Source organism: Linepithema humile, chromosome 1 (genome assembly GCF_040581485.1).
Source record: "Linepithema humile isolate Giens D197 chromosome 1, Lhum_UNIL_v1.0, whole genome shotgun sequence".
Classification (NCBI taxonomy): domain Eukaryota; kingdom Metazoa; phylum Arthropoda; class Insecta; order Hymenoptera; family Formicidae; genus Linepithema; species Linepithema humile.
The window spans coordinates 15,909,987-15,926,464 of record NC_090128.1 but is presented as its reverse complement, the minus strand read 5'-3'; the positions used below and the strand labels follow the sequence as shown (position 1 = coordinate 15,926,464).

Here is a 16,478-nt window from a genome sequence, read left to right as displayed (position 1 = left end):
AATACGCGTGCTGATTTTTGTGGAGAGGGTGACTCCACAGAGTTGTCTCCCTCAGATACGCGTCCACCAGCTTTTCCAATGTCTTAAGGAGAAACGATGTTAGGCTAATTGGCCTGAAATCTTTTGCCTTGGTGTAGCTCGTTCTTCCTGCCTTCGGGATGAAAACTACCCTGGCCAGTTTCCATGCGCTGGGTGTGTAGCCCATCGCGATACAAGCCCTTAAGGTTCGGGTCAGTAGGCCCACGATCTGTTCCAGTCTCTCTTGTAGAAGAGCCGGAAAGACACCATCCGGTCCCGCTGATTTGTAGGGCTTAAAGGTGTTAATTGCCCACTTGACCTTCTCGGGCATGACAATCTTGGCCGCCATTCGCCAGTCCGCTTGTCGGGCTCTTCTGAGTGAACCCGGCTCCTTATATGCAAATAGCTCTCCCGGCTCCCTATGGAAGCCCGGAAAGCTCACTTCCAGTAGATGCTCCAGACATCGCTCTCCAGTCACCACCGTCCCATCAGGAAGTGCGATGGTTTCCAGAGTCGCATCCGGGTTCCTAGCGAGGATCCTGCAGATTTTTGCCGTTTCAGGCATTCCTTCTACTTCTTCGCAAAACTTCCTCCAGCTTTCCAGTTTCGCCCTAACCACAGAGTCTCTATATTCCTTCTGTGCCCTCCTAGAGAGCTTCCAGTCGGATTGGCGGCCCGTGTTCCTGGCTCTGTTCCAGGTCCTACGAGCCGCCACTCTGAGATCCTGCAGTCCAGGGGTTCACCAGGAAGTTTTTCTACTATTTGTAACCGCCCTTTCGGGGCAATTACTTTTGTAGCAGTTTACCAGAGACCTTTGCAAGTAGTCCACACAGGTCTCCATTTCGTCCTTTGTCCCGTGCCTCTTAGGGAAGCCTTTGAGACTGTTGGCCAGGTCTTTCCTATAGGAGTCCCACTTGGTTTTCCTCGGGTTCCTGAATTTGCCCTCCTTCCCCCTAGTCTTAGCTATCCTGAAGGTGATCTGCCTATGGTCAGAGAGCGAGGGCTCCGTCGAGACCCTCCACTCCACTACCTCCTGTATCAACTGCATGGAACAGACAGTGATGTCGAGCACTTCTCTTCTCGCTATAGTGCAGAAGGTGGGCTCGTCTCCTGTGTTGAGAATCTCCAGATCTGTAGATGCTAGAAATTCCACCACTTTTCTCCCTCTTTCGTTGGTGTCCGAGCTTCCCCACACGGTGTGATGCGCGTTAGCGTCACATCCCATGATCAGGGGAAGCCGTTTCTCCTGGCAGTATTCTGCCAGTTTTATCACCGGTGCAGGCGGCACCGCCTCCCCCTCGTCATGAGAGAAGTAGATTGAGCAAATAACCATTTTCTTCCTGTCACCGGAGTCATCAGTGAAATTCACTTCTACAGCCGCAACGTCCCTGGAACACAGGTGAGGTATTAGCTGAGCTTCCATACCCTTGACGGCCACGCAGGCCCTGGGCCGATCCACTGATGGGGCCCTAAAGAGCCTACCGCAGGCCGCCAAACCCCTGATGCAACCTCGGATTACCCAGGGTTCTTGCATCAGTGATATGCATGTTTGCCTCCCAGCTTGTTGCCTGGCCACAACAGCCGAGGCCCCTTTGCTGTGATGCAGATTAATCTGGGTGAAGGCCACCCCTCTCGATCCCGCCATTTAACTACGAGACCGTTTTAGGGGGCTCCTCCTTGTCTCCCTTTACCCCCGCTCCCTGGGCTCTACTTACCCGAAAGGTAACCCTGTCGAGCCCAAAAAATGGTCTGAAGTCCAGTGACCTCAATTTGAGGACACTGGACCCCGGGACACCGAGGACTAGATTCCCACCCTCCCTGGTGGCCCCTACCCCCTCCGCGAACACTTTCCTGCTCCCGGTGACGAGATCCGGGTTCTGCTTCTCCAGCCGCTTCAGGACCGTGGCCGCGCCCTCGAGAGGTCCCGGGACCCAAACCACCGTCCTGTGCTGCTTTTGAAGTGCGTCCATGCCCATCACCTTGAGCCTGGCGCCCTCCCACGGAATGATGCCGCCGATCCGCCCCACGAGCCAACCCAGCGACGCCTCATCCGCGCATCTTACCACCGCCGCACCACTCCTTAGAGAGGTGCCGTGGAATCTGGGCACCGGACCCTCCTGGATCCCGTCGATCTCCTTCGAGACCGCAGCTCTCAACAGAGTCAACTGCTCAGCAGTGATCTCTGTCTCGGGGTAGCCCTCCGCCACAATCACCCTCGCCAGAGGGTCAGCAGCGTCCGAGTAGGCATGGTGCCCGTCGTGAGTCCTTTGCCTCTTCAGCGGACGGCCGCCCGATGGAGGGATATCCTTGGAGCCCTTCCGACGTTTACCGTCGGCGTGCCCCTTCACCACCTCCACCGGCGTACAAGGGGGAGCCACGGGAAGAGAGCGAGCCCCTTCCAGAGCCGCTGCTTTCATCCGCTTCGCCCTCCTTCTTTCGGCCCAGCACCGATTCTTCTTCGCTGGAGGTGAAGCCTCCTGCCGCGCAGCCGGGCCGGCCTCACTTCCGGAGCCCTTAAGGGTCTCGTCCGTCACCACCGTCCCAGCTCCTTCCCTCGGAGACCCGTCACGCGAGCCCTCCCAATTTCCCCCTTCGTTCTCCAAGTTTAAGTTTACGTTCACATCCATAGTGGTCCCACGAGTAGCTAGGGAACTACACGGTCCGCCCACGCAAAGCCCCGCATGCCTGGGTAAGGCTGGATACTCTGGGGTTTCACCCGGTTTCCCAGAGGCATCATTCGCGACACTGCTCCCCCAGTGACATACAGCCATCGCCACGATGGCTTACAACTTGGCTTGGGGAGCTGGTCTGCGGCAACGGTCTTCCCTTACCCTCCACAGGGTTTTACTTCCGTAGGGCCAGGTTATAACCGCCACTACCCAGCAGCACTGAGTCCCCTCAGAAAACTCACACCTACTGGGTGTCCTCCTATCTGCCACTTGGAGACGCGCCCGGTGGGTAGCTCAACCCTCGGGTGTAGTGCCTGATACTGAGTTACAAATTTTACCATCAATCATCGTAAATGCTATGTTGAACGTTACAGAGATCGACATTCCATGAATCTGTGTTGTGAATGGTACAAGCAACTTGATCTGTTCGTTAATGTCATTCACTTCCTTGACAGTCAACTCAACATTTTCATGCATAAATTGCAATCTTATTGGCCTACAAAATCAAGGAGACGATGGTCTTGGATTTTTCCACACAATGATTACTGTGTTCAATGTTTCATTTATGCCCGTGAGTTGTAATGGCACAAATGAAGTGAAAAAGACACTTTCATCAGATTTTCCATCTTCCGTAAACTTCTGTTTATATAAACTTTGTCAGGAGCTTCCATCACAACCCCACTTACAATATAGTCTTAAATTTCTGACATTATCAGGAGTCAATGTAACAATAACATCCCTTTAAAGGAACAAAATGCGGTCCACCGTATGATTCAATAAAGCCTGCAATTTTACTGCAGCACTACTCTCAGTTATAGTAATACTGGAATGTGGTGGATAACAACGTTTTTTTGCTTTTGTCACATTATTGTACAATGGATACAATTTGCATTTATTTTCTTTGGCGACATTTCTTATTCTTTGATAAGTTTGTTTTGAGAACTTATTTTCGACCATAACTGAAAGTGCTTCATCGGCAGATATAGTTTTTTCACTTTCTGACTTATAAACACTAATGTACTTAGAAGCTCTTGATGGGCTCGTCAATATAACATCTCTGACAACTTGTGCATTGTGTACTTTTCCTGATGAACGAAGACTCATTTGAGTAGCATATGCCAACTCCTCTGAACTAATCGAATCGCGTAATTCTTTGGTCTTTCTACGTTTAGATCTTTCACTGGAAGACATAAAAGTTTGTGAAGGGCGACCTGATTTCTTATCTTCCTTTTTCGGTGTCGATGTTGCGCATTCAGTACTTGATGCAATCGGAAAATATATCAGACCATTAAGCCATTCTTCGTTATTTCTGAAAAATGTCAGTTATGTCCTGTTTGCCATCGCCCATTTTGTTCTCATGTTAGAAAATAACAACGATAAACTATGCTGCATATCGTCTCGTATTTCCACAAAACGCCCATTCTTCTCTGCAAGAGCTTTTTGCAAAATATTAATAATGATTTGATAATCATCCTTCATATTTTTTTTAATTATTAAGAAAACTTTCTTCCTCAAATAAACCAATTCTTCATTAGCAGATCCTGTAATAAAATTACGTATAATAAAAATTAATTGAGCTTATTTAATGATTAAATTTTTATTTCAATATAACTGATAAATAAATTGTTTCAGTAAAATCAAATTAATTGTGTTTATTAATCTGTTATTTAATTTAGAAGTAATTTATTTGTAGTTATTCATAATAAACATATATTAATTTAATTTTACTGAAAAAATTATTTATTGCTTATATTAAAATAAATATTATTAATTATAAATAAAATTATTTATATTATAATATGATACATTTAAATCATCGGAATCCTTAAATAATGTACATTGAAAAAGAATGAAAAAGAAAGCTAATGACGAAATCTCGTAAGAGAGGTATCTAAGCGGCTGCTGAGGGGAAAGCAGGTATAAATGAACGACACAAAATCGGTAACGAATAAAGGGATGTGATTTTCCTCTGGACGTGTTTCCTCTCTTTTGGGTTTGTTGGTTACAAAGGAATAAAATAGCATTTACAAATTCTGTAAGTAAATAAATTAAAATACATTTGATGTTGCAGAAAAATGCTTTTAACATAAAATAATTGAAGATTAAATTTTTTTTTAAACAATAAAATTTAAAAATTATTTTATAATTTAAAACGCACATGATATATATATAAATGGTTAGTATAAGTCAAAACAAAAACTGTAATACACAATAACACTGAAACCGTGTGAGCTTTTCGAGCGCGGTATAGCTCGTCGGAATCCAGGTTCGGTCGGTTGGGGATGTGTCAAAGAAAATATGCGTTTGGTTAATGATAAATCAGAAGACGTGTTTATTCAATTAAGTATGTTTGATGACTGTGTGTGTACATGCGATGTGAAATTGTGATGCGAAAGAATATATAAGCGATGGAGAAATGATTATTAAGCAACGGCTGAATAATTATTTGAGTAGCGTGAAAGAAATATAAAAGTGTCGGTGAAATCAGTATAGCGACGGTGAAATAGTAACAAAGTATCGGTGCGGTCGGTAGAATAACCACGGTGAAATAATTATTGAAGCAACGGTGAAATAATTATTTAAGCGGCGTGAAATAAGTATACAACCTACATAGCAAAATTTCATCCTACGGATGTCCGTGGGATGTAATGTAAAGGATTTTCAGATATCCCTGGGATGTCTGTACAAAGCCGTAGGATATCCGTAGGGCATCCGTGGGATATCCGAATGTCCGCTTTTCAGATATCCGTAGGACATCCAAAAATAAATCCCTGGGATATTCCTGGGATATCCTACATATGATTAAATTAGATCCCAACAATGTCCCCTGGATATCTTTTTTTATCCAGATAAAATCCAAATAAAATTATTGAATATAGGATGGTGTTAATAATCCGATCTTATATTCGAAATCATTTTAAAACATTCAATCAACAAAATGGTTGCGCAACATTATTTCATTAGTTGAATGAAATCATAAGAAGATTCTAAATATAAAATCGGACTATAAATACCACCCAGAAAAATATTTATTTTAAATATTTATTTAAAATGTCTTTAAAAAATATATTTTTTAAAAAGATTTAAACAGAAATTGTTTAGTTTTAAGTTAAGAAAGCAATAAAACAGTAATCTTAATAAGTAATGTTTCTCTCTTTCTCTCTCGAAAAATTTCATATTAATTATTTATATTTTAAAAAATTACGACAATCTCGCTTTAATGACACCACTATCAAGATATTGTTTTATTACTACTTTTTATTACTCCTTTAAAACTAAACAATTTTTGAAACATTTTTTCAAAATACATATTTTTTCAAATATTTTATATAGACATTTGACATGTATGTATCTTTATGAGCATAAAGGAAAGATTATTAGCAAAATTTCTAAAAATAAAAGCTTCTATTATATTACATTATTTTAAGAAATAGACACATTTCAAAAAAGGTAAAGTACGTATAAGTAATATAAATAATAGTACATATAAAGCACATTTTATTATAAAATATGTAATTTTTAAAAAATTTTTTATTTACTATATAATGTAAAAATAGTCACAATAAAAATAAAATTTGTATATATAAAAGCGAAAGCTAAAGATACGTCTTGTACATTTTAAAATTGCACTAGTCACTGTTAAATATAAATTAATAAACTTAATATTACTAAAAATTATAACTAAATATGAATAATATTACATACATAATATTGTGTACATAAAATCGCTAATATTATGTATGAATTATATACATGAACAAAATATAAAGAAAAGTATTAAATATTTAATTGTGCAGCATACAGTTTTTTTATTTTTTCATTTGCATGACGAAGCCATGATTTTATTGGTTCCGAAATTTCATGTTCGGTAGCTTGCGGGTATTTTAATTGAACTGCACCTACAAATACGTATAAACATTTATATAACATAAATATAAACATATACCTCTCAACATATTTTTAATTTTTTTAAACCAGATGTTTAATGAATTAGATGGAAAGTTAATCTAATTTTTATAATTTAATAACTAAATCTAATATATGTATTATATGTATAGTATATGCATTATGTATAGGTTTATTAGTGTAAATATCTATGTGTTTAAGTGTGTGTTTATGTGTTTGTATGTGTGGGTATATGTATGTACATATATACTTACTGATAACAACTGAGCAAAGTTTTAAATCCGAAAAGCTTTTGTTGTTTTTCTTTCCATACCAACTATACTCTTTCGCAATAATTATTGTAAAAATTCGTTTTATTATATTTAAAATTAACTGCTTTAAATTTTTACCACCAATTGTTGAAAGTTTATTTATCTAAGAGAATAAAAATGTGATAGATGTCATATAAATAAGCAGATATATAAATAACTTTAAAATTTAATAAAATTTAATAATTTAACTTTTTAAAAACTTTATAAAAAATTAATGTACATAATATATAATTAATATTTATATTTATTTTACCAAGTTATTACGATAATTATTATCGATGAGAGCCTCTTCTAATTGATTTAAAGCGTCCTCACTTTCTATTGGAAATTGTGACATCACATTTATTTCATTGCTTTCTGTAGAAAAGTGTGTTGTACTGTTATTTTCATTACGTTCCCATTGTTCATAAAAATCTAATTGGTTTTGTATAATAAAATCTAACTTCTGCTTAAGCACAGAAAAGTTTCTATATACATTGCGTTTGAATTCATGAAACTCTAAAAACAAAACATTCAAATAAGTACCAGATTAAACAATAGATATATTTTTATTGGAGAGTTGCCGAAGAATATTTTGTGAATCTATAATATAAAAGTTTGTGATTGTAGTCCAATAAGTAATGCTATAACATCTTATTTGTAGAAACAAAGATATTTACACCTGGTAGTGGCTTAAAAATTAATTGTTTAATACTATTTTTTAATTCTTTCATCTTGTTTCTTTTAAAACAGTAATTTGTTTTAAAATTATCTTTATTAGACATTTTTTTTTTTAAATATGTTAAGATGTTATACACACACATACACACACACAACATTTTAACTTTTTATATAAGTATCTGAAGAAGAATCGTGAATATAAAGTATCGTGTTATTTATCTAAATCAAAATATTAAAGTCAGAATATAATAGATATCTTTATTAATTTATGTGATAAATACCTGAAGAAAAATTAGAATTTTGTGAACTCATGAGCATTTTATCTTCTTCTTCTGATGAAAAGTTTTCTTTACTTTCGAGTACTTGATGACGTATTGTAGAATTTTTTAACACTTGGGATGCTTTTGGATAATTATCTAAAATAACAAAAAATGTAATAATAAAAATATATATAATTATAAAAAGTATTGTGCTATTTATCTAAATCAAAGTATTAAAGTCAGAACATAGTACATATCTTTATTAATTTATGTGATAAATACCTGAAGAAAAATTAGAATATTGAGAACTCATGTGCTGCATTTCATTTTCCTGTTCCGATGGAAAGTTTTCTCTATTTTCTAGTACTTGATGACGTATTGTAGAATTTTTTAACATTTGGGATGCTTTTGGATAATTATCTAAAATAACAAAAAATGTAATAATAAAAATATATATAATTATAAAAAGTATTGTGCTATTTATCTAAATCAGAGTATTAAAGTCAGAATATAGTACATATCTTTATTAATTTATGTGATAAATACCTGAAGAAAAATTAGAATATTGAGAACTCATGTGCTGCATTTCATTTTCCTGTGCTGATGAAAAGTTTTCTTTATTTTTATTTTCATGACGTAATTTAGAATTCTTCGAAATTTGTGGTACTTGTGGATAAGTATCTATTTTCCTTTTTTTCATAGGATTTTGAATTTCTTCTTCGCTACTTGATGATGAAAAAACTTTTGCTGCATAGAATCTTCTTCTATTTTTTAAAACTTCTGTATCTTCATCTGAATTTAAATCTGATAATTTTTCGGCTAATTTTAATTTCTCTTTTGCTTTAATAAAAGTATCTGAAAAAGATAACAATTAAAAATATTACTTTTAAAATTGTAAATAAAGATTTCCGCAACAAAAGTTTAACTTACCTGTACTTGTAAATATTCTTTTAACAGATATTATTGTTGAATTATTATTATTAAAATCTTTCATTTTTTCAACTGCTTTATCATATTCTTTCTGATTTGTTACATTTGGCCAATATATTGCGGATTTTTTTTTACAAGTAAACCAATTGTTAGGTACAATTTGAAGACCATCTTCAAATTCGACAATGTAATACTTATTATTCATTTTGATTGTTGCCTGTATTTTAAGTATCTAAAAATAGTGAAGAAATTTATAACATTTAATATAAATTACGAATAATATTGCCAATTGTAAATGTATTACCCTGTACCACAGTGTCTGGTAATAATCACTCCAATGATGAAAGATAGATTATTTTGACAAATTTAGAGACAATTTTTCTTCATGGAAAATGTCATAAAAGATTATTTTTTCAAACTTCTAGTTTTTATCATTACGTAACTTTGTATCTAAACCTTAAATTCAAATTTTATTAAAGTAAATTTCACTTAAAATTAACTAAAGAATATAATGATGTTACTTTTTTAACTTCACAAAGTTTAGTTTACAAAAAAAATATTTTTTAAATTATTTATAACTTGAAAATTATTGATGTGTAAGGGAAATTGGTGAAAGGTTTCCCAATTAATATAAAATAAAATAATAATGTCAGGATAGATATATTAACACACGATAGTATATGTACAACTTGATTACCGATCTATTCCGTGGTAAACGACTTTCTGCTCTTCTCTGGCGATTCACCCGAGCTGCTCTCGCTCGCTCGTCTTGCCGGCCAACGGCCGCCGATGCCCGGACACGTCTTGACGTCGTGTTTTGGTCGATCGCTATTGTCTCGATCATCGCCACGAAAACACAACTCTCCTATACTTATTAGATTATGTTCTAACACTATATTCCTACATTATCTTCCTACAGATGTATTATTGATGAACATTTTCAATTAAAAAAATCATCTTTAAATCAACCCTTAATCATTAGGCAATTATCATTTTATTAAAAACATTATTTTTTTATTTTCCTTATAAACACGCTTGAGAACGACTGCACTTCGCTCTCGTCGTTTTTTCTCCTTTATAATTTTGCCTTTATTATGTGCGGATGCTTCCCCGAGCCTTGTGTTTTCCTAATTGTTTATTTCTTTGTCGAAACGCCTCTCTTTCTCAACTTATCACAATTAATATATTACATGTAATATCCCTACAATATATGTACCAAGTAATATTATAATGCAATAGCATGCAATAGCATATACATATACATACTAAGTAATATTAATATAATATCATATACAACACATATTTATGTACATTTAATATAAATTATCATTTATTAATTATTCAATATGCAATAATGGTACAACGACAAATGTATCGTTTAAGTGTGGGATTATTAACATTTTCTTGTTGATATCCGATATGGGCCATGTACATAATTCAGACAAATTACTAACTATATAAATTTGAAGTAATGATGATAAGCATGGAATATGAAACAAATCTTTCTTAATCATAAATTTTTTGCCGATAGCAACTAAGCATTTTCTTGTGTTACAATATGCAATATTTTCAATTTTTATGATACTTTTATCTTTCATAAAACAACAATTATTAGCATTGTCATCCACTTTTATTGTATACTGTGAAATACTGATAATTTTATACTGTGGATTTATGCAGTTGTGAATAAGTGGACCATTATAATGTTTATTGCGTAATTGTATATCAGAACTTTTTTCGTGTGCCAAAATTTTATTACATGTAGCATTATTTTTTTCCATGTATCTTCTATGTAATTGTTGTAATGGTTTATCAGCTTTGCGAATTTCTTTTTTTTTATTTTTTGTAAAAAATTCTCATATTTGAAAGCACTAAATGAATCTAAAGTGCCATGTATTCGAACATCATCGCATAAATGAATCAAACCATGAACATTATGAGAAACATTGTATTCTCCATACAAAATTTTAAAACTATTAACATAATGAATTAATAATTCTTCAGCATAATTCAAATAATCCTCACATAAACTTTTACAGCATAAAATTCTAATAGCTACATGAAGTGTTAAAAAGTGATGATATAAATCGTTTGGAAGTATTCCTTGAAAAACAACAGGGCCTGTATATAATAAAATTTGCCTATATTCAGTTGCTTTCCATTGTTTCAAAAAATCCAAAGATCTTGGTTTTCTACAAAATTCAACTGGTATAGTCCGTTTAAGAGTTTCTAAATTGTTTGATATTGTTTGACATTTGTGATGTTGTAAACGAATTTCTAAGTCACCAGCTGTCCACATATATAAGCATTTTCTCATAATTCCAAGGCAAAGTAAATGCATGTAATCTAAAGGAATATTTTCTATAAAATCTAATCCTGGTATCTGTTTTAAATTAGTAGAGCCTAAATGAAAATTCTCATCTGTTTCATTTAAGAAATCCTCATTTGTTCTTTTTGTAGCATGAATATCTGCAAAACAAATACGTCTGTTTCTATATTCACCTTCAACTCTACATTTTGTGCAACTAAAGTAACCATTGTGACCTTTTATATTTAATATAAAAGATTTTGCAGGAGCATCGCATAAAATTTGTTTAATTTTAATATTGTTAAATTTCTCACACAGAAAAATTCCATTATTTATTAAGTCTGATATTTCTTCAATAAAATTTTGTAAAAATTTATTACAGTTTGTTGGTTTCTTAAAGCCATAATATGCACCAATTATAAAAACTTCTTTATATGGTAAAACACATCCTAAGATTGGCCATAATGATGATGTTGAAGATTTTGATAGAGGTAACCCATCGATATTAATTCCCAAATCTATAGTATTTATATTATTAAATCTATGATAATAGTTTCTAAAATATATCTCTAATGCAATACGAGCTCCAAAATGAGAATATAAACCAGGTAAAACAGTTTTGATATCGGTGTTTTTTGGCGTACTCAATAAAGTTCTAGGATCAACTGGTAAATTAGAAAAGCATTCATGACTACGAAGAATTTTAATAAGTTCCCTTAATGCTACATGATTAACATTGTTAGTTACAGCCCAGTCACGTAATAAAGATTAAAAATTTTTCTTTTTTTCTACATTTTCAATATTTAAATTAATTAAATGATCTACATCATTTCTTATTTTATTTGATTCATTGGAGTTATTTGATTCATTTGAGTCATTTAATTCATTTGATTCATGTAACATGTCGAATATGTCAACATTGTCACTTAATTCATTTGATTCATGTAACATGTCGAATACGTCAAAATTGTCATTTCTAGTTCTATTGTATGCAATCTCTCTACGATGGTCAGATTCATTCACACAAGATGATGTATTAGCACTTGTACTTGGCAATGTACACATGTTAGATAGTCTTTCTTGATCTCCAAATTCTAGCAAATTAATTTCAGTTTGCACGAGTCTTCTCAAATGTCTACTTGACATTTCATCTAGCCGTTTGCGTTTATTTTTGTATCTTTCCATTTTTTGTAATTTTCTTGAAAAAAAAAATTATTTTTTAGCTTCTTAATTAAACTATAAAATTGTAACTTTTAAATTCATAAAGAAAAAATGTATACCAGACAAATTATAAATTGCCTATCAATTTTATTTTTCTACAGAATAATTTAGTTATTTCATATATATGTATATTTTATAATGACATTATATAATCTTATTAATTATTAGACCTATCACAATGCCAGGCAACAAGAATAGAAACAAAAAATAACTTTGAAAAAGAGAGATCTTTTTTCTCTTTCTTTCTAAGATTATTTCCTGTTGCCTGGCATTGTGAAACAGGCCTTTATTTTTTTATTTTCCAATGTAATGCAATTAATCTTTCATATGCTATATTATTGTTTTATATTTATAAAGTAAGTAAAAAGTAAAATCGATTTTAAGAAAATTAGAAATATACATAAATCTTTAATAATGTAATATGTCACAATAATATATATGTACAATTCTTGCTAGTTTTACACGAATTAGTAATAGCTTAGTTCATGTAAAAACTAGCAAAAATTGTACATATTGCGCATATATGCGTATGTGTGTATATATATATATATATATACAATATACGTAGTATATATTCAATTGTTCATAAGTTACACATTCACTAAATTTATTAACAAAACAAACGTTTATATTTCCTACATATACATAATTCTTGTTATTTTTCAAAAAACTAGTTATTCTTAAAGATTCATTATGTTACCTTGTTTATGCCATAAGTTAAGAATATTATGTTACCTTGTTTACGCAATAATTAATGATGACTTAAATATTAGTACCTATAGTCCCTTTTTTACTGTAAATAAGCAAACTCCTCCGGCAATATAATTTAAAACAATAATGTTGAATCCTATTTTCACAATACTATACATATACATAGTATTACATACGTAAAACTAACTTATTTGTAGAAATTATATATATTTATATATATATATTTTTACAATTATATATATAATTGCTATAAATATATATATATAGCACAAAAAGTAATATAAAATATATAAATAAAAATTGTAGTAGTGGTGTTTTACTAGCCAACGTCTCTCAAACATAACCTTATTTATGATATATATAGAAAGATGACCTGCGTTTGATATAATAATTTTAAATTTTAATAATTACCTGTCAATTTAATAATTCCTGATGTCTTATATGTTATCGCTTATGCGCCTTTTTCCGTTTTTTAAGGGAAAATCACAGCACAAAACTCACACTTCACTGCCTGCGTTAATCTCAATGTTCACCGATCTAGAATTCGATTCGAGTTGTCGATCCGAGAAAGGTTAGGTAATCAAAAAGCGGTAATCTTATACAGTGATGAGAGAAAGTTCGGTAACGGTCAAATATCATGGAAAATAATGATTATGGAAGAAAATGTTTAATACAAAAGTTTTAGTATATAAAGTGGTCTATTATATGGTTATATTGAAATGACTTTCATGTGACCTTGAAGGAGACCGCGAAGGTCAACTTTGAAATCTTAAATGGAAACTCCTATTTTCTATTACATATTCTTAAAGCTGGTGTCAAGACGTTTCCGAAACACTATAATGAAGTTATTTTTTATTAAATACTTTTCGAGTTATGAGGCTTGAAAGTTACAGCATTTTGACATAAAATACAAAATATCTTGTAAAACATTCAATTTTCGGGAATCTTACCTTAATACTTTTATGCATAAAATAATGAGACGAATCAATTGATATAAAGAAAACACATTGTTGCTTTTAAAAAAAAATATGTAATTTGCAACATGCAGCTGCATATTTTTTTTTAAAAGCAACTATGTGTTTTTTTTATATCAATTGATTCGTCTCATTATTTTATGCATAAAAGTATTAAGGTAAGATTCCCGAAAATTGAATGTTTTACAAGATATTTTGTATTTTATGTCAAAATGCTGTAACTTTGAAGCCTCATAACTCGAAAAGTACTTAATAAAAAATAACTTCATTATATTGTTTCGGAAATGTCTTGACATCAGCTTTAACAATATGTAATAGAAAATAGGAGTTTCCATTTAAGATTTCAAAGTTGACCTTCGCGGTGTCCTTCAAGGTTACATGAAGGTTATTTCAATATAACCATATAATAGACCACTTAATATACTAAAACTTTTGTATTGAACATTTTCTTCCATAATCATTATTTTCTAAGATATTTGACCGTTACGGAACTTTCTCCCATCACTGTATATACTGGCTTCTCGAACCAAGAACTCGATGACCAAGTTCTAGTATCGTCATATAATAGAAATAAATACTTTCTCTATATATACTTGTACTTTGATCTTAACAAATGGACGGATTAAAATTATATTTGTATGTTATATGTGTGTCTACGCATGCACACAAAATTAAATTTGTTCTCTGTTCAAATTAAGAAAAAAAAATGTCTTACTAAAAAATATTTATGTAAGAAATCTTTTGCTAAATTTGAAAAAACAGCAATTTTAATGTACGTATATTTTTTGTACTAGAAATATCTTCAGGAAATCCTACGAATAACTATTTATTATCGATCTGTATCGTTCGGATCATTTTGATCAAAATGGGATGTCCTGCGGAGATCGTTCATAGATATCCACAGGACATGCTACACGGGATATCCTCAGGTAATCCTACGGATAAACGTTTTGCTCTGGATCAAACTGGGACCATTTCGATCAAATTGGGATGTCCTGGGGAGATCTTTGCTATGTGGGAAGCAGCGTGAAAATAAATATAAAGACGACGGTAAATAAATTGAGAGTGACGGCGAAAGAATTATTTAAACAGCGTGAAATAACTGTAAAGGCGACGGTAAAACAACTACAAGGCGACGGTGAAATAATTCTTTAGGCAACGGTGGAACAATTATTTATGCGAAACTATAAAGTATGACGTGAGGCGTCCTAGTGCGGTCGGCGAGAGCGCAAGCGCGGGCGATCGTGTCGCAACGGTTGGTACAAGACGGAGCGTTTGTCGGTGAGTGCGTTCGTAGAGTATCGCGAGTCCGTTCGATCGTAGATCGATGCGGATTATTCGGCGGCGCGGATTGGTTGACGCGGTTTTGCCTGCCGGACGGACTACAGTTTAAAATCCCGGTGAATAAACGCGATATAAGGACTTAGGCTGCCGATTACGCTTGGCGGGAGCACGAGAACGCTCGTACGAAAGCGAGAGTAGAACGGCGACCCAGCTAGATACGCGGGAATGCCCGCAATACAAAGTTCGGTGGCCTAGAGGAGCCGAGTACGCTCGGCGGGTATACGAATATACTCGTATGCGGGAGCAAGAATACCGAGGACGCTCGGCGGTACACGAGGATACTCGTGTGCTGGAAAAGGCATAGAATCCGAGTACGCTCGGTCGGACTACGAGGACGCTCGTAGAGTGATGTTCGCTGTCTAGCAGCGAACGGGATCTGGTGAGAAGACGTACAGCCGGGCCTGTTTTATACCCGGTTGGCAGCCGACTGACTCGAATCGGCAAGCATCGGCGGTTTCGGCGGCGAGCCCCCCACAAAACGGAATTCGGAACGGTCGGATGTGGGGGTCCGTTCGGCGATTGACCGCAATTGTTTTTGACAAAGTTTATCGGCGCTCGATGCGCCCTTGGTGGGCTACGGACGATGGACGGTCCGTAGCCGTAACGATGCAGCTTGCAGGCTGCACCGTTACACACACAATTCGTGTTTAACCGCGTGATCGCACTAAAACTCATACTACAATTCACAAGGCAGTCTACGGCAGCTAGCCTTTGAATATATGGTAAATGATAACATAATCTACAAATCTTAAGTTGAAAGAAAGCAGGATCTAGCAAAAGTTTTTTTGAAAGTACTTTACAAAATCAAGGTTCCGTTAAATACGGCCTTTTCGTTACAGCTTTATAAATATTGTTTTATAAAAACATAAACATAAAATTAAGGTTTATATTACATAGAAACGTTTAGTACATACCTCCTGGAAGAGCTTCCATCTCGAAATATTGAAATCGGACACTTTTCACCAAAGTTACAGAAGATGTAACGAAACAGAATTTCTATAAGTTTTATCCGCGTTGCGTGCGCTCGCCAAGAGTCAACTATAGACTGCTCTACAGACGTTGTCGGAGCAGGTAATGACCTGCCCTTTTCAGAATGAGAGCTCAGACTATCCCCCTACCCAATTCTATCATTCAAAATACAGAATTAAAAAGTTCATTTTTGACAT

At 34.3% G+C, this 16,478-nt stretch overlaps 1 protein-coding gene across 8 annotated transcripts; it reads right to left on the bottom strand.

The window, feature by feature from the left end:
* Positions 1 to 5,329: 5,329 nt before the first annotated feature.
* Positions 5,330 to 15,065, bottom strand: LOC105679271 (extracellular matrix-binding protein ebh-like). 8 transcript variants are annotated; one of them, XM_067351066.1, is made up of 9 exons: positions 13,406 to 15,046; positions 9,452 to 12,260; positions 8,755 to 8,986; positions 8,371 to 8,679; positions 8,107 to 8,244; positions 7,846 to 7,980; positions 7,158 to 7,402; positions 6,848 to 7,007; positions 5,330 to 6,586 (listed from the first exon to the last, which is right to left on the bottom strand). In XM_067351066.1, the coding sequence occupies exons 2-9, from the start codon at positions 9,596 to 9,598 to the stop codon at positions 6,465 to 6,467; spliced, it is 1,488 nt and encodes a 495-aa protein (XP_067207167.1). In that variant the 5' UTR covers positions 9,599 to 12,260; positions 13,406 to 15,046; the 3' UTR covers positions 5,330 to 6,464. The 8 variants fall into 8 exon arrangements, with proteins under 8 accessions (XP_067207167.1, XP_067207159.1, XP_067207170.1 ...); XM_067351058.1 differs by having other exon boundaries at positions 9,452 to 15,046; XM_067351069.1 differs by having other exon boundaries at positions 7,158 to 7,261; positions 9,452 to 15,045.
* Between the last annotated feature and the right edge of the window lie 1,413 nt (positions 15,066 to 16,478).

Excerpts from the sequence above, each read along its gene's own strand:
- LOC105679271 (XM_067351058.1), bottom strand. The coding sequence starts at position 9,598 with ATGATCGAGACAATAGCGATCGACCAAAACACGACGTCAAGACGTGTC. Across the intron at positions 8,987-9,451 it reads GTTTACCACGGAATAGATCG|ATACTTAAAATACAGGCAAC; the intron begins GTAATCAAGTTG and ends CACTATTTTTAG. Across the intron at positions 7,403-7,845 it reads AAATTCTAATTTTTCTTCAG|AGTTTCATGAATTCAAACGC; the intron begins GTATTTATCACA and ends TTTTGTTTTTAG.